Below are 20,067 nucleotides of genomic sequence, written 5' to 3' on the forward strand. Positions count from 1 at the left end.
CATTTCGAAATATTAATGTATAAAGTTATTCCCCAATGCATTTACTCTTCCTAGGTGTAAGGTGAGTGAATTAGCCTCTCAGCTCCAATCGAATTGAAGAATAAAATTAATTAGCAATTCTAAGACTTGATTACCGGGGATGATATTCTACATACAATTCTGTAGTTAAATAAGAAATTTGAGAAGTCGCAATTTTACAAGAATTGGCAACGCTGTTATTTTTTAGGATAAAGAACAAAATCTCAACTTATTTTATACAGAACTTATTATATTATATATATTATTCTTATAAAAACTCATTTATAATATTTTGAACTGGATTGAAAGCTAATCTAACAGTGTTATTCAAGTGTTAAGGCTGTGTAACAGGCGAAAAAAAACTTTTCAATGGTGATATTTTTCAAAGTTTATTGATTTGCATACTATCAAGCTATTAAAATAACAATCTATTTCTTTTTCCATGACGAGCTGCATGCTATAATCAGTTTTTGAACTATTTTCAACGACACTACAGTCTAATTTTTGAACATTAGTTATTAAAACTAGGACTCACTTGTGGAGCGCTTTCGGATTTTTGAAATCCATTTTCAACACTGGATTTGAAATTCGAAAGCGATCCACAAGTGAGTACTAGTTTTAATAACTAATATTCAAAAATTAGACTGTAGTGACGTTGAGAGTAGTTCAAAAACGGAATGTTTTCAAAGGAATTTTTTTTCCCCGATTATTACTTTTTGATAAGATGATTCATGAAAATTTTAGGATAAATTCTTCATGGTGTTGCTGATTGAATAAAACAAGAATGCATGAAAATGCCAGCAATAACAGCTGATTGAATAAAACAAGAATGCATGAAAATATAAATTTTTGAGAAAGTTAATCCATTTACAAAAAATAACCGAGAATAATAATTTTAGTTTGAGTTATTTTTGGTCATTGTTTGTAAATGGAATAACTTACTCAAAAATAGATATTTTCAGAAAATCTTTGTTTTATTCAATCAACTATACCATGGAGAATTTATCCTCAAAATTTCATCAATTTATCACATAGGACCCAATTTGAAATGATCTGTCCCAAAAATTTAAACTTTAGACGCTCATATCATCATCATCCTTAGGTATTTAAAGAGTTTGACAAATTTACGACAGAACTTGAGTTTGTGGCCTGGGCCCGACTTAACATTAAACACAAAGTAATGATCAGAAAAAAAATCTCCTGAGAAAACCTTTATATTATGATAGCATGATAGTATACAAATCGAAAATCTTTGAAAAATATCACCACTAGAAAGTTTTTGTAGCCAGTTGTACAGCCACGACATTCTCACCACCAGTTTGTTTACTACTTAACTAAAGTAAGATTCAATCAAATTGACAGTATTTGTTGAATAGAAAGCAGAAATGTTATTTATAAAGAATGATGACAGTTTGAAGTGAATCTCGCTATAGGAACAAGCACTTTTAATGCACCATTTTCTCCATGATAAGTCATTTCTTCACAAGAAAATAAAAACACATGGCTTTATTTATACAGAATAATGGCAGTTTGAAGTGAGTCTTGCTATTGGAACAAATTATTTTCATGCGTCATTTCCTCCATGATGAGTCATCTCTTCACAACTACGTTACCGTACACAAAAAACATATTTTTATTTAATATAAAGAGGTACACATTATAATTAATAAGAAGCAGTAAGATAATCTTAATTTTAGGTTTCAGACTGGAGACATTTTAAACCCTTAAGGCTGTGCAAAGGCTAAAAATGAACTTTTTACTCGTGATATTTTTCAAAGTTTTTCGACTTGTATATCATCAAGCTATCAAAATGAAAAAAGTTTTCTCAAGAAAACATTTTTTTCTGATCATTACTTTTTGAGATATGAGCGCCTAAAGATTGAATTTTTGGGACAGAACATTTCAAATTCGGTAAGAGATAAACCCATGAGATTTAGAGGATAGATTCTTCATGGTATTGTTGATCTAGTAAAACAAAAATTTTCTGAAAATATAAATTTTCAAGATAGTTATTCAATTTACTAAAAATAACCAAAAGTAACTTTTAATTGAGTTATTTTGTGTAAATTGAATAACTTTTTCAAAAATTGACATTTTCATAAAATTTTTATTTTACCAGATCAACAATACCATGAAGAATCCATCCTCTAAATCTCATGGATTTATATCTTACCGAATTTGAAATGTTCTGTCTCAAAAATTCAAACATCAGGCGCTCATATCTCAAAAAGTAATGATGGGAAAAAAATGTTTTCCCGAGAATTTTTTTCATTTTGATAGCTTGATGATATACAAATCGAAAAAGTTGGAAAAATATCACCAGTAGAAAGTTTATTTTTAGCCTTTGCACAGCCTTAACATCTTAAGTAAATTTACTGTGTAAAGCACCAAGTAAATTGACTGTGATAATAGTTTCTATGGTTTTAGTTTGTCCACGATTTATTGTTAAAGTGGGTGTGGATTAAAATTCGAATAGGCTGTATAGACAGACTGAGATAGAATATTGAAGTTTAGTAATTGTTTATTGATATTTCTGTGGTTTTTTTATGAAAAACGGAATAGCTTTGAAGCATGCTCTTGCACTGCATGTTGTGTATTATCTTCATTTATGTAATGTTATTGTAATTCTGTTTTGAATTACATTGAAATTTTATTGTAATGATATGACCTAGTGTACTGAATGTATTTTCTGGCTGTAATAAAATCATGGAACCGTTTATGGACTCTATATAATAGAATTTATTATGACTATAAAATTCAAAAACGAAGAATATTTTAACCATTTATATTATACACATTATACACCCTTAAGAGCTTATGCACTTCAGCAGCACAGGAGACAATTCTTTGAAAATCGTTCCTTCTACATGGGAGCTAAGTTTCCTCCTAAGAGAGAGCTAAACAGGTTACCGATTAATATCAGAGAGAAGGATGGTGCGGATTTTAAGAAAGAATTGAAAATATATTTAATTTCAACTATCCCATATTTGATACAAGACTTTCTTAACTGATTAAATTATTTTATTTTTATCTTGACACTATTCATATTGTATAAATGCAATGATAAATAATAAATTGATTGATTGACAGTGGAGAAAGATAGAACAGCATTGCCAATTCTCTACCATGACACTGCCTTCTATAGAAAATATCTGATGGAATATTGACTCTTCATTATAATTAATATTTTATTTGTCAAAAAGAAAAATATTTTTCAATGATTAAATAATAAATTTAAGTGAGATGATATATTTTGTTGATTAATTATATTTCTACATTGTCAAAGAACGATATGGCAACATTGCGGAGCTAGAAAAAGATAGCACTACCAGCTTTGTCAAAAATGATGGACAAGGATAGAACACCAATGTTAATCAAATACTGCAATTATAATGTGGACCTCATTAAATGAAGAATTTTATGGCTCAAAGCAAGTTACAACATTCGGATAATTCTACAAGTTCTTATCCTTGACTTTTTAGCCCAACAAAAATTTCTCATGGACATACCTTAGTGTATGCTTGAGCAGTAAAAATTAAATCCAAATAATAAAAAAGAATTAAAATTACTTTCTAAGGTAATTCTAATGAGTTAAACAACACTATGATGAATAATTACTTTTTACAAAATGTATTATTGTAATTTAGTTCCACTTCGTGAAGTAATGTTCTATAAATCTATGAATATACAATTCACCGCATGGAGGCTGTCTAACAATCATATTAAGGTGTATAATTTATTTCAATTTTACATATTTGTATAATTGTAATATTTCCACTACGTGATGTAATGTTCTATAAATCTATGAATATACAATTCACCGCATAGTGGCTGTCTTACAATAATTGTAATAATAATTATTAAATTAAGGTTTATAATTTATTTCAATAATTTCAAAACACATTAAAAGTCAATGCACAGTAAGATGAAAATATCGTTAATAGTTTTGAATTTTAAGCTTATAAAATATACAAATGATAGTATTAAAATTTCAAGTTGAAGTATATGATTCAGCAGCCAGGAATGTTATCATTAAATTATCAACATTATGAAACTTTCAATAACGAAATTAATGTAAAGCGGTACAATAATGCAAAAATATTCAAAAAATAATGATATTGAATACAATTTCAATTAATTTACTTACCTCAAACAGACTGACAATCAATAAACAATAAGATTATTTAGTTATAAACTTTGTCCGTAGCACTTATCACTGTCGGTTTTTGCTGGGAACTGAAAATGGCGTGGGTTGAACGTTGAAAGCGTCCAACAGGCAACAGCTGTGCTTCACTGCTTTCTAAATATTGACCATAGTTCATTGTAGACAAAACACTTTTCAGCTTGTCATATCTGAGTGCAACATAAGTAACAAATTTTAATTGCTCTAATTGAGAATAGATAAAAGTCAGTTAGTCGAATAGTGTGGAATTATCAAAAAATGATTGGATTAACTTTACTATAGCAAGATTCACGTTTATAATGTCAGCATCAGTACCTGATTACTATTGATGTTGTGATCCTTGTCTGTCATTGAATAATAACTGAATAATCAACTAAATTGGACAAAGAAACTGGCTCTTTCTTTTCCTAGCTCTGCAACGTTGCCAAATTGTTATTGAAACATGTAGATATATAATTTATGATGAAAATATGAAATCTTAATTAGGAAATTTAGTAAGATAGAGTAAAGATATTTAAGGATTATTGCTCAGTCATATTGGCCAAGTCTCTCATCAATATTCATATCATTACCCACGCTGAAGACTGGATGATCTTGTGTCATCATTATCCACAGAATAAAACTTACCACTAGCTCTATAAGTTGAACAAAATAATATAATCTCAACGTGATTTTAAGAACATTTAAGATGGTCTAATTTTACGACGTAGAATTTATCAATTCACTTTGGATGTGTCCAGACTAAACACGCTGAGAAAATCTGTATCACGTTGAGAGAAAACATGTAGAGGACATTAAATTTCGAACAATGATTTTATTGATTATGAATCGAGTCGAATGTTGATGTATAACTGCGTACAGATAGCGCTACGAACACACGCACCTCCATGGTTGTTGGAAGGAAGATGTAGATGACGTTCGAACAATGATTTTATTGATTATGAATCGAGTCGAATGTTGATATATAGCTGCGTACAGATAGCGCTACGAACACACGCACCTCCATCACAGAATAGATACAGAATGGAAACTTGTAATCAAACGCCTATCTAACCAATGCTTTTTACCTGACCCCAATACTAAACACGTCACATGAACTTGGGAAGTTCCAATCCTGGTCTTCTGATTGGCTCGTGGCAGTGAACGGGATCAATTGATCCGGATCATTAAAGTAATCCGAACCTACCATCAATACTATTACAATGCGGCGCTTCCTAACAAGATGGCGGATTTTGGCGTCAGGGTTTAGCCAAGTTTCCGTACTGTATGTATACTGTGCCTCCATGGTGGTAGGAACACTGAACTCTATACTAACTATAGAGTTCACTGGGTAGGAAAAGAACTATGTCTATGTGCATTTCACTTTTAATCAGCTGATACAGATAATCATCAGCTACTTTTCATCAGCTTATCTACAGCCAAAGACCTTAAAGATACATCTTATTTCTTAAGGTTATCTCTTATCTCTAAGGTTAAGGATATCTCTTTAAGGTCTTTGTCTACAGCTACAGGTAATCATGGTAATCGCTACAGGTAAGCGTGGCGTCAGCAAATAAGCTATAATAATATTCACCGTGTTGATTAAAAGCGAAAAGTCTGTATGCACCATTAGAAATCAGTATAATCATCATAAACTAGAAAGTATGACGAGGAAAATAGCTATTATAAACGATGATAAATTATCATGCTTGCTCAGGTTGGCAACACCTACAACCTGACTACAACCGCCATTTTCAAGTACAATTTAAGTTATCAGACAGTTTTATAAAAACCTTGAATTTTCAAAAACAAAGATGAATTATGAAAATTGCAAAGTAATATTTTTATTGTAATCAGATGACTTCAGCCTTGAACCACAGGTCTCATTGTAATTTTTCATTCATGTAGAGATGTGAATTGTTTTTTTAAAAACTAGACAAACTTTCAGCTAGGGTACCGGTAATCAAAAGACCCTATTGCGGTAACTTACCTCTAAGGCAAAACTAGTAGTTCTGTGAACAGTAGACCTCGCGCAGTTTTAACGACGTCCCAAACCATAAGCACATCCACACTGATACACTAACTATCTATTTTCATGCTTACACAAGATTTAATTATCATATAACGCTTTCCGGAATTTAGCGCGAGAAAACCAGAAGACATCTAGGCGCCCAGACAAACTGTCATAAGTTCTTCGCATCCTATTTTTAATAGTGCATAAAAATTGCTTACAATGAGGCATGCAATTTATAGTCTACACAGCTGTTGATTTTTTTACCAAGTTACATTGAGATATTGAATCGCATGCGTCATGGCATGCAATTTTTGATCAACTCGACAGCTGATTTATGATGAATAATTCTATAGTCTGATTTTTCCTCTAATATTGACGTATGAAGGAGGCTCCTTTTTCCTTTTATATCATTAAAATGCAAAATTTCCAAAAACCTTGTATATACGTCGACGCGCAATTTAAAAAGGAACATTACCTGTCAAATTTCATGAAGATCTATTACCGCGTTTCGCCGTAAATGCGCAACATATAAACATTCAAACATTAAAACATTAAGAGAAATGCCAGACCGTCGATTTGAATCTTAGACCTCACTTCGCTCGGTCAACAAGTATCCAGATAAACAGAAAATATTGAAGCCGCTTTTACACAAGAGTTATCAACTGAATTTTTAATAAATTGCGGCAGTTTGTGGCCAATTTCTTAAAAAAACAACAGCAACATTTTGTTGTCAACTTATGGAATTGCTTGTTTTAAACAATATTTCTGTTTCCTAGTGTGAGAAACACTGATAAAGTTGTCAACAAAATATGCCCCTATAAAACCAAGGTCACGCCCACTAACTTACTCTTTGGGCAAAACATTTTCACTTTAGTTGCTCTTCATTTTTAAGAACAGCAGAACTTGTTTTCTACAAAAAAATTGACAACTTTTTTGTAGAATTTGGACAACTGGTGTAAACGCATCATTGAAAGTAATAGCTGAACTAGGAGAAACTTATTCTTATTACAACGATATAATGACTAGTAGTTCTGTGAACAGTAGACCTCATGCAGTATTCTCATCCACAAGTACCTGATTGAAACTATATAGACCTTATGGAAATACAGCAATAGACTGGCTTCTCCACACATCTGTGTAATCACTTGTCAGCTGATTTATGATGAATAACTCTATAGTCTGATTTTTACTTTCCTTGCCCTATTACCATAGGTAAGGAAAGTATTGCTTTCCGAAAAAAATTAAGGTACCCCAATTTCTAAATTTCTATACGTTTCAAGATCCCCTGAGTCCAAAAAACTGGTTTTTGGGTATTGGTCTGTATGTGTGTGTGTGTGTGTGTGTGTGTGTGTGTGTGTGTGTGTGTGTGTGTGTGTGTGTGTGTGTGTGTATGAGTGTATGTGCGTCTGTGTACACGATATCTCATCTCCCAATTAACGGAATGACTTGAAATTTGGAACTTAAGGTCCTTACAATATAAGGATCCGACACGAACAATTTCGATCAAATGCAATTCAAGATGGCGGCTAAAATGGCGAAAATGTTGTCAAAAACAGGGTTTTTCGTGATTTTCTCGGAAACGGCTTCAACGATTTTGATCAAATTTATACCTGGAATAGTCATTGATAAGATCTATCAACTGCCACAAGTCCCATATCTGTAAAAATTTCAGGAGCTCCGCCCTATCAATGCAGATAGATTCCCAATTATCAGGCTTCAGATACAATTGAAACAAAAAAAATCAAGTGGAGTAGATTGAGCATGAAAATCTCTACAATTAATGTTCAGTAACATTTCACCTAAAATTGAAAATAAGCTTTAAATTCGAGAAAATGTGATTATTCAATTGCAAATTATTGTTGATTCTATTAAATCGCTCGCCATATCCGTCTAGCCAGGGGGCTCCGCCCCCTGGACCGTCCAAGAATGAGATCAGCAGGCTCGCTTCGCTCACCTGCATTTTTCATTTGAGCATTATTTTATCATATGTTAGAACAATCCAGTCGGGGGTCCAGACTAAACGTCTGGCTAAACGGATATGGCGAGCGAAGCGAGCCTGACGGCTAGTAATATAATATTCCCAGGATTGAAGTAGCAGTGCCCAATCAATTTTTCCGCGATAAATGCATTTAAATCTTCAACTTGGTGCCAACCTAACAAAGTCAACTCAACTTAATGCCAACCTGACAAAATTATTAATTTAGTTGCCAGTTAACAACTGTTTCGAAGAGGTACTCTATCTAGATTATAGTTCTATAGTAACATATGATATGGAAATTTCAATTATAATTAAGAGATTGGGAGAAGAAGAATATACATGCTAAAAGACGAACTTTAAACCCTTAAAAACAACCCTTAGAGTTAAAATATTGCCAAAAGATTTCTTAGTGCGCCTCTAAAGGGCCAACTGAACATACCTACCAAATTTGAACGTTTTTGGTCCGGTAGATTTTTAGTTATGCGAGTGAGTGAGTGAGTCAGTCAGTCAATGAGTGAGTGCCATTTCGCTTTTATATAATTATATAGATTCACTATGAAGAGATAGCAGACCTCATGTGTGTCTCCAGCGTTATTGCCCTGTCACCAGCTGGCTCAAATATTTGAATAGTAGACTTGAGATGCGCGGGAACACTAGTGTCAGTGATCAATTTTCATAACGGCAAGGAAAGTTGTGTGAGTGCGCCACACCAGATTCTTACTCTAATATTGGCGTATAAAAGAGGCTCCTTTTTCCTTTTATATTATCCTTGAAATGCGAAATTTCCATAAACCTTGTATATACGTCGACGCGCAATTCATGAAAATCTATTACCGCGTTTCGCCGTAAATGCGCAACATATAAACATATGCACATTAAGAGAAATGCCAAACCGTCGACTTGAATCTTAGACCTCACTTCGCTCGGTCAATACGAGTAGTTCTGTGAACAGTAGACCTAACGCAGTATTCTCATCCACAAGTACCTGATTGAAACTATAGACCTTATGGAAATACATCAATAGACTGGCTTCTCCACACATCTGTGTAATCACTTGTCAGCTGATTTATGATGAATAATTCTATAGTCTGATTTTTACTCTAATATTGGCGTATGAAGGAGGCTCCTTTTTCTTTTTATTTTATCCTTGAAATGCAAAATTTCCAAAAACCTTGTATATACGTCGACGCGCAATTAAAAAAGGAACATACCTGTCAAAATTCATGAAAATCTATTACCGCGTTTCGCCGTATATGCGCAATATATAAACATATACACATTAAGAGAAATGCCAAACCGTCGATTTGAATCATAGACCTCACTTCGCTCGGTCAAATATTTAAAATTGTCAGCTGATTGATTATGAATAATTCTATAGCAATGGTTTACAAAACATCCCACGGCGTGAGTTGGGTGCTTTTCGTGGATTAGCGTGGGTTTACTTTGCGGCGGGCCTTAAACCATGGTTTCATAGATGGTTCAAGCTAACTTGCTAATAAACTCAAGGTATAGGCTTGGTCTATGCAATAAATCGCCCAAGCCTTTGAAAATAGAATAAAACAAATGAACAATATAATTTCCAATTATAAATCATTTATTCAACTTAAACTCATATAGCACATAAACAACAATAACTTTCATAACATGAATCTAAAAATATTATTGCCCATTACTCACAGCAACTATATTATAATAATATGGTAATAAATGAGGAATAAAATATTTACATAAATATCTAAAATATATGATCATTATCCATCTTGCACTCTTTAAACATTAAAGTACACTAATTAACACTAAAGTACAATAAAAAATTAATAACATTTCCGACAATTATTATGAAAAATATCAAGATAAACATATAGCTAGCTATATACACTTATTAGAATTAATTACTACAGTTAATTCTACACAAAGAATACTCCGGGAAAATCTTGTGAAAATATAAACTAAACTAGACTGGTAATCAATAATTTCAAGTTGCTAGATTTTATTTATTAATTCAGTCTCTTACGCACTTAGGACGTCTCTCAGCTAGACATTCATATTGCAAGTGGATTTTTATAGAGTTGTCCAAAAATTATGAAACCGGTCTGAAATGAAAAGATGCAATAATATATCAAAAAATCATATTATACTTGTGTTAAGCATCTACGATTTTTTTCTGACGAAGCAATTGCTGTACTGTAAGCTTAAAGGTTATAAATATAAAGGCTATCATTTATCATCAAATCCAACATAGTAGATGAAATTGGTAAAAATTGTTATTGTTTTACAATTTTACTAATTCATGAAAACTTTTTTCTCCGAAAAATCAACTATCTGAACAATAGAAAAAATCGGTCATAAGTTATCAAGCTTGCAATATGAATAACTTTATTGGCACAGTATTGGAATCAGGTGAAATAAGTCAAATAGGATTAATTAATAAGAAAACACTTTTTGGTAGTTCAGCTAATTTTCTGTAACTAGTAATTTCAACTCGTTAATTAAGGCTGTGCAAAGGCTAAAAATAAATTTTCTACTGGTGAAAATTTTTCAATAACTATGTATATATCATGAAGCTATAAAAATGGAAAAGTTTTCTCAGCAAAACCTTTGTTACGTAGTACTATAAAATTTGAACTATGATACGATTTGAGCAGTTTCGGAATTTGAAAGTTTAGAACATTTTGAAAATTCCAGGAAGTTATTGATTAAAATTGTTGTAAAAGGTTTATAACTAGAAACTGAACGGAAGGATGGGGTTATTTCATTAGAACTGATATTCAAGATAAAAATTTGATAGATGTACTTAGAAATAAGGGAAATTGAAAATAAATTAAAACAACTAATTGTAATTTTCGCTTTGATTTCTTGTTGAATTGTCACAATTTTTTTTCTTAAGAATTGTGAGTTTTGTCAATGATTGGAAACAGCAATGCATAGAAATAAAATAAAGATCAGGGCGAGAGGCAAAAACATGTCTAGAGCTCCGAAAAATTGTCCTTGGTTAATTTGAAAACTTGTTTATATGCACGTTGCATAGTAAGTTTTAGGATTCAAAATAATAATTAGAAGTTGTCCAATGGTTTAATAAGATCAGATCAATTCAATAAAATCTATAAAAAAGAACTTTCAAAAAACGGTACTGGATTGAAAGTTTGTTTTTTTTTCATGACGGTATTGACACAAAATGAAAGCAAGTTCAGTTCTACTCAGTGATTACTTCTTCAATAACTTTTTATTTTCTCTTCCTATCTCTCTCTGACTTTAGTTTTTAATCTGCTCATAATAACGGCAGTTAATCTCTCACTCATTCTCTCTCTCTCTATCATTCTTTTTCATCGTATTTTTCGCATCCAACTAATAACAAATGCAATTTTCATGATACTAAAAACACACACGAATTTTTACATGGATAACTCTTTGTATAGTACGAAATAAACGAGTTCACTGACAAAAATATACAAAAGTACAGTAACTGCTATCGAAAAATTAATTATCTACAAATAATTATTACACTAAAGAAACTGCAAAACTAGTAGCTAACTAATAACTTCTATTTCTAATAAATGGGCCACACTATTGAGTATAATACAACAATTATTTTGTGATTTTGGAGAATTGGCCACAAGCCGGATGTGATGTAAGAACTCATTATGTAATGTGTATTCAGTAACTGAAAATCAGTTGAGAAATCAGTATGTATTTTTACTTCTTCAAGAATGAAATAGACATTGATAGTTATTGAACATCTTACTAATAGACATTGATAGTTATTGAACATCTTACTATCATTGTACCTTTAAAACAAAAACTATTTCAGAGAACATAAAAATGAATAGGGGAACTATTTTCTTATAAAAATAATCTTTATTTTAGAAAAACAATAATCAATTTTACAAAATCACATAAAGTATCATTGAGCACCAACCATTTTCAGTAGATTTGAAGACTGAGGTTTCATAGACTATCTAATAGAGCAATACGTTTTTTTAGTGATTTTATATTTTTAAAATATTGTTTGAACAATCTATTTTGAATAGAAGATAAAATTTGAAACAATGAAATAAAACAAGTTTGGAGAAGCTATACTCCTCCTCAGTAATGAACAAAAACAAAAATCAAGGAAAGTCACATCAACAAAAAAATCGAGAAAGTCACATCACCTAAGGAGATAAAAACTCCTAAAAAAATCATTGACATAATTATCACAAACATTAACTAAACCTAACACTCAAAGGCCTGGTTGCACAACAGCTGGTTAAATTTTAACTGTGATTACTTTCACGAGAACCAATCAAAGAAGGCGTTTTTAAAAAAACGATTTTTCAAACTGGTTCTCGTAGAATTAATCACGGTTAAAATTTAACGGTTAAATTTAGTTTCAATAAACCGCTAGAGAAACTTCCAAGTAAATTTCTTTCTTCTGTCAAGATATATAGATGTAAAATTCACTATACACAGATAAACTATATTTCATCTACTAAAAAGACCTGAAGCATAAAAAAATTAAAATTGTGATGCAAAGATTTATTGATGATAGCCTACTAGAGTCTTCTGAAGATTCAATGATATTATCAGGTTGTAAATTCATAATTTTTACAATCAATAAATTTATATAGAATATAGGTTTGTTGTGTCTGTGTCTCTAGCGTTTTATCAAACAATTTTTACACGATCAAATCTAAATCAAATAGTCAATTATTTTTTTGAAAAGCCTCCAAATCTCAACCAATTTCCAAATTTGTACAAAATTAAAAAATTGACAATAGTTTCAAATAGACAATACATTTTGACAAAACCTTGATATAGCTCTAAATCTTGACCAAGATATCGCATTTAATTTGAAGGACTAAGCTGCGTTTACACCAAAGTGACTAACAAAATGTTAATAACTTAATCCTTATAGATTCTATAAGATAGAACGGAACTTGACAAACACATATGTTCATCATGTGTATGATAAGTTATGTTCAATCTAATAGAATCCATAATAATTATTAAGTTATTAACATTTTTTTAATAACTTTGGTGTAAACGCAGCTATAGTCAATTCGACTTGACAAGTACTTCGTATAGCTTTAAATATTGGTTAAGACAGTTTCAAGTAACCTATTCCATTTCACAAATATTTGATAGTGTAAAACCAGTTTCAACATACTTAGGCATAGGCAGGGATCAATTATTTTGAACCATCTGATCATACCTAGTTATCTAGCTGTAATTGAACTGTACAATCGGTATTCTATATAGATCTACTAGGTAGTATCAAAAGATAGTATGACATGCTCAGCAAGAAAATATTCATCACCAATGATCACAACATAACTACCAACTAGCTGATCTTAGATAAAAACTAATCTCGCTATGGTTGCACCATAGAATAAGAATAGATAAACTAGTATGATCAAAGACCTTAAAGAGATATAGACCCACAATGCCTATGCCTTCCCAATGATAGCTCTTACTTGAAATTGAAGGCCGCCATTGGGGTATTTTAGCACGAGATATTATACATTATATATTTGTAATACTATAGATCACAAAGGCATTGGTGGCATTGGTATGTAACAATCTTATGGGTTGCCCCCTCAATGGCGGATTTCAATTCCAAGTACGACACTAGCGCTGCATGTGAGTCTATGCATCTTTAAGGTCTTTGAGTATGATACGGTACTCATGTTTGCACCAACCAGCATCGATTATAGGAAACTAACTGATCCCTACCTACCTTACAACCTCTGACACTCGTTAGGCCAGGCACACACCAGTTAGTCAAGACAAGACAAGACAGGATCAGACACGTTTAGTCACAATACTTCACATTGTTGCTTATGACGCAGCTCACACTGATTAGTCATTGCAATTAAACATGGCAACTATTTGAAGTATTGTGACTAGACGTGACTAGTCTTGTCTTGAGACTAACCGGTGTACGCCCAGCCTTAGTGTTCACCCTCTCAATCAATTGAACACTTACTCAACACAGCCAAAATAAACAGTACTGAAACTGAATCAGCTGTAGTTGCCTTCTCGATCAGCTGATTCAATTAGTGATTGTTGCCACGGCTTCGCGTTCATTACTTCTTTCTTATTAAAGGTTAGTTTTTGTTAACATGGTGCTAACAACTGTATGAAAAACTTTTATCGTAGAGCATTATTTTCGTTCATACGTAAATGGACGTGCGGGTGGTCCAAGCTTGTCACACACTGCTCTAAGTTTTCAGGAACATTTCCACAAAAACCCGCATAGTAATGCTATGAATCTTAGGGCCGTTTGCACAGTTTAAACTAAATTTAATTTTAAACTGGATTAAATCCGTACGAGTGTTGCCTACAATTGAACGGGGGTCATATTGAACATGTTATTACCCTTGTTTAACCTATTTTACTTCCTTTGAATTTAATTAATTCTTTATTGATTGATACAATAAGTACATTATCAAAATTATAGGGAGAGGAAAAATAAGGTAACCTTGTGCTATTCTTCTCCCAAATTTAGATAAGGTTACACATAGTCCGAAATAGGTTGAAAAAGTAAAACATCTTGTAGATGTTCCCATTACAAAATTTTGTCCTCAATTATTTTTAACTTGTAAGTGTTGTTAAAATTGATACGTAAAATAAAGTATTACCATTTCAGTACTGTTTATTTTGGCTGGTACTGTAGTTCAATTAATCAATCATTAAATATAACAATGAATCAATAAAAACCAAACAATCAATTAAACAATCAATCTAATACTCAATCAATATAGATTGAAAAACTTGAATTTTAAAACACTTCTTATGAAGTGGAAAATGCACTTACTATCAGCTGGACGATGACCCAAACCAGGTCAAAAAGATCGTGCATTCATCACTCCAGAGGTGTTTTAAAATCCAAGTTTTTTAAATTAATAGTGAAAAAGTATGGATATACAACACAGGTAGATTAATTAGATTTAGATTTTAGGTTGATTTATTGATTAATTAGATTAATCAATCAACCAATGAATAATTGATCAATTGAATAGAAGAATCAGTTTCAGCTTCGCTCGGGCAAACAAGCCGCCCACTTAGGAATCGGCAGAAAACTATTAACAGCTGCCGGTTGTAACCCATTCCAGCCATTACTCGCCGCCATCTTCCCATTGGCCACCAAACTATTATTGTTATGATTCACCATAGCATTGTTAGTGAAAATCACTTTGGGCGGGTGAAAGTTGACCGAAATCGTAACAGGATGTAAAACCAGGGAGGACAGGTTGGGATGTGTTTCCAAGGACACATTTCCGAGGAACGGGGTGATAGCATCCAGGTCAACGGTGAGGGGGATGTAGAAAGAGCCGGCCGAATGCAGGGCGAATATGGGGATGCTGGTGGACTGGATGTAGGGCCTCTGCTGGGGCGACGGGGCGTCCAGATCACTGCCCGGTTCGACCGAGTGTCGCCGCTTGCCTGATGTCGTCGACGACGTACAACTAGTTGATCGACAGTCCTTGGTGACATCACTGGAGCTCGTCGTAATTGTAGCAATCCTGTCAGCTAGTGGATGGTTAGGGTGGGGGTGGGGGTGTTCGGCGCTGAAGCGTTGCTTGATGTTGTTTTTGAATTTGAATCCAGCCGCGCTTCCGCCTCCATTGGAGTGACTCGAGTCGTGACTCGAAGTGGAGCCATTGTTGGGCGGTGTTGGAGAGTCCACACCCAGCTGAAAAAGGCGAGCAAAGTAGATTTTGTTGGGAACATCGACGAATAACACATAGGCCCGGTTGCACAAAAGCCGGCTAAATTTTAATTGCACGAGAACCAATCAGAGAAGGCTTTTTTGAAGAGACGGCTTTTCTGGTTGGTATTTGAATCTTATCAGTTAAATTTTCAAAAGAGATATCAGCTTATAATTCTCATGTATCTTACTATTTACATTTTACATTTTCGGTAGCCTCTATTATTATATTTACATGTTCTCATAACATACTGTTCTGTATTTTTGAAAATCTTGTGTCAGATATTTATTTTTATCACGATTACAATTTATCCGGCTTTTGTGCAACCGCCACATAGATTGGGAAAGATGGAAGATTTATTAGAAATATTGTAGTTAAACAACAGCTGGAATATAATTACTGTATGATAATTATTTCAAATATCCAATGAAAGCTATATAAATATAGCTAAGGACTTCTGCTACTGAAAATATTTACCGAAGAATTAAATAGCAGAAGGGAATTTGAAGAGTGAAACTGTTCAAAAAGATAAACAGTCCAAATAGATTGGGAAAACATATTAATACAGAAGGGTGCAAATTTAGATAGCCTATAAAGTTTTGGTTAAAGTGTTATGTTAGTCACCTCAAGTTTCTAATATAATTAAATAATTGTAATTTTAATCACACATATTGTAATTCATAGTAAATATAATACCATATGACTACTCATTGAATAATACTGCTTGCAGGAACTGTCCCCCAATCTCAGACGCATAGTCTTACTGGGGGAATTCCACTCAATCAATATGTTCTTTGTTCTGTTTCTGTAAAGATATGATTCTTATTTTGTTAAAGATCAAATATAATTATGTTCATGTATTGTGGAAATAAACGAATTGAATTGAATAGTTGTTTTATTTATGCCAGATCAAGATTCACCAATCTTGGTCAAAACATTTGAAAATGGTCAATTCGGGAACGCTTTACTAGTGTACACTGGAAATATCACCAGAGGAATCATATGTCCCAGTGCACTCATTGTAAACTGTACCTGATTTGACATGTTCTTTGGTAAGACCGGGAATTGGTCTTTAAAAACTAATCACAATCACTGAAGATTCAGAGGATTCATTCATCGAAATAAAGAAAGCCAGTTTTTGTTGTTATAACATTATTAATCTCTATTAAATACATGAAAACCGATAATATTAATTAAAGATAAATAGATAAGTATTGATAGGTGGATAGATAGAAGACAGTATAGATGATTGAACAGTACTGTACAAGAGAAAGAGATTGATAGAAAAAGTTGAATCATAGAAACAGTCACTTGGATAGGAGTATAGCAGAAGAATGTAGATAAGATAGAAGAGTAGAACAGTAAAGCAATTCTGATGTATTCATACTATTTCTTAAATACTAAAAATATCTTCATTCACGAAGCAAATTACATGCGGTAATTTAGAGATATGAAGCATATCACATTTAAAGATCAAAGTGTTGCAAACTAATTTTACCAAAAAACCTATTATGCCTTACTAAAAAATAAAATTATTGTACGTCGGTTACGTTTTTTCCTACAGAAGTAGAATGAATGAATAAATTGAATAAGTGTATGCAATTGTTTGTTTTCTTTTTGGCAATCAATGAATTTGGATTTTGGAAAAAATGGATTAACAATTTCCAAACCAATGATTGTACAAGGTGCGCCAGAGAAACTTACTTATTTGAAAGGTCAATAAAAACAAAAGTACTATAGATATTGTTCCAATCTTTTTCTATATGAGAATACAATATCTCAATTTTTTTCCATGCAGTCTTGAAAATCGATTTTTGAAATGTATACCCTCGTTGCAGTATATCAATCAGTATTTTGGCAATGGCGTCGCGAATGTTGTTCTTGAGGTGTGCTTGAGGTGATCGACATAAACCAGGGATTTCAAGGATTTCAAATAGCCCCATAAAAAATTGCATTGTGTGAACGCATGTGGAAATGAGCCTTGTCAAATGACCGCGTCTTCAGGCAGGTTGTCAATCAGCATATCACATGCATTTTCACGGGCAAAAACTCGCGTTCAATCAATTCTTGAACAAAAGCCAATTTATAGGGATGAAGTTGAAGGTCTTCATAGAAAATTCGTCGAACAGTGGAGTCAGAAATTGCCATAGAAGCTGCGTGTTTGCGAGCCGAACGCCGGGGAGAATGCACAACTGACTGCCTCACTCTTTCGATATTTTCTGGAGTACTGATGGTACGTTGAAGTCCATTTCTGGATTTAGCGACACTTCCACACTCTTAAAATGAGTTAACCCACGACATAATCCAATTATAGATTTAATAATTCGAATTTGAATTGCCAGGAACGATTTTGTGGGGAGGAATTTCAAATCGAGCGCAGAAGGTGATCGACCATTAGAAAATAAGCTCTCAACTGTGAAGGCCCGCTGCTCTCTAGACCGGAGCATGATGGCTATTTACTTGAGGGAGGAGAAATTTGATAAACTTTCCCCTCCAGATGCGCCTCCACCTGTCCATCTACACGACCAATTCAACGCACGGGAATTTTTTCAAATAAGTAAGTTTCTTTGGCGCACTTTGTATAAAGTTGGTAAATCTGTTCAAAATTATTAGTAAAATTCTAATACTGGAGTTTGAATTTTCATTTACATCAAATGTTTCTCATTACTCAATATTAGGCCTATGCAAGAATTATGATACTGATTAGATATGATAAAGATGAGAGTTTATTGATCATTATATACACATAGTACCTACTAAGACTTATCTATTTAGATTATTCTAATAAATCTAGCCATAATGTCCTTATGAAAAATTTATGGATGAATTTTACCTCAGTACACAGTCTCAATTTGGAACCAGTGCAATAGCAAAAGCTGCAATCCACACCATTATGACCGAAACAGTCCTGGTTAGGCTCGTTAAAAATAAACTGCAGAGCATACTGAGACAAATCAACACACAACATTTATTCAAAGAAACAGAATTGATCTGTTTCAAAAAGACCCATGGAGCTTCAGAAGCGGAAAATTTGGCTGAAATTGTGAATAATTGGAAATTGAAAGAGGATAGCTGAAAAGAAGCAGAACTTGACAAGAAAGAAAGTGATTTAATTTACAAGCAAGTAAAAAGAAAGCAAGAGAAAAGTTTGGTTAGTGGAAAACAAATTGATACTTTTACAGAGAAAATATTTTTGAATAAAACAGAAGTTACTATCAATATACTGTAATCAAACGAATTGTAAATGTAATAACTAAATACATATTTTTTGTATATTATACAACTAGTCCCTTGAACTTGGGCCCGGTTTAGAGGAGACTTATTGAATCTAATGGACCATTAAACCTACAGATTGAATGGTCCATTCAATTTGATAAGTATCCTAGAAACTAGCCATTAGGTTTTAAAATCACCTATTTCTTAAAACAAAACCAATTCTGTAATACTTTTAGCTTTCCACCTGCTTAATAGAAACGTTTCAATTAATTTAGAAAAACATTCTAAAGCATTCACAGGCTATTTAGAGTAAGTTTAGAGCTCAATTTTCTATTGAAAATAGTAACGATTATAGGACCTATTATTATATTGACAGTTTAAAAGAACTACATCCTTATCCATATCGAATGATTGATAATGCAGTGTTTTAATTGCAGTGTTGATAATTGAGTGTTTGAAAGAAGAACTCCATAATTTCCATATTTACAACACAATTCTTTCTTTGAATATATCATCACTAAGGGCCGTATAACATTAGGACACCAGTGGAGCATTGAGTCTCCGAGCAAGTCGTAGAGCATTCATTTTTATCGCTAAGTACACCCAAGAATAGTATAATTAGGTACACCCTATATACTATTTTTGAGGTACACCAGCCTGGTTACCAGATTGTGGGGACCGGCTGGTGTCTCACTCGGGTCGCCAGTCCGGCCACAGCTACCACCCAACCATTGATGTCCCAATTTGCTTTACACACGGACACCACTGGTGTCTCTCTGGTGTCCTAAGCCAAGCGTCCTGATGTGATAAGGGCTTGAATGTCTCATTCACGGTAAACGTGTCGCTAAGGAAAATTGAAATTTGGATTTTGTGGTGCACCAAGTCAATACTTCATCATGGACAACATATGGGATACAATGCGGAAGGATTTACTATTCTCAGGTGAAGCTTCAAAATTTTAAACTTCGAGTAGGCCATCTTTTTTAAA

General features: G+C 33.0%; 2 protein-coding genes across 7 annotated transcripts in view; both read right to left on the reverse strand.

The window, feature by feature from the left end:
* The window catches only part of LOC111046923 (paired amphipathic helix protein Sin3a), a 69,617-nt gene extending 65,343 nt beyond the window's left edge, over nucleotides 1-4,274 (reverse strand). For all 6 annotated transcript variants that reach the window (XM_039440082.1, XM_039440086.1, XM_039440085.1 and 3 more), the window contains exon 1: nucleotides 4,166-4,274. The gene's annotated coding sequence lies outside the window, so the exon portion shown is untranslated. The remainder of the gene's footprint in view (nucleotides 1-4,165) is intronic.
* Nucleotides 4,275-12,007: 7,733 nt separating this feature from the next.
* Nucleotides 12,008-20,067, reverse strand: part of LOC111050521 (transcription factor cwo) — a 63,705-nt gene continuing 55,645 nt past the window's right edge. The window contains exon 7 of the mRNA XM_022336858.2: nucleotides 12,008-15,847. Within this exon, the coding sequence (XP_022192550.2) occupies nucleotides 15,185-15,847 (663 nt within the window). The 3' untranslated portion in view covers nucleotides 12,008-15,184. The remainder of the gene's footprint in view (nucleotides 15,848-20,067) is intronic.

This window comes from Nilaparvata lugens, chromosome 13, assembly GCF_014356525.2.
Source record: "Nilaparvata lugens isolate BPH chromosome 13, ASM1435652v1, whole genome shotgun sequence".
Taxonomy (NCBI): Eukaryota; Metazoa; Arthropoda; class Insecta; order Hemiptera; family Delphacidae; genus Nilaparvata; species Nilaparvata lugens.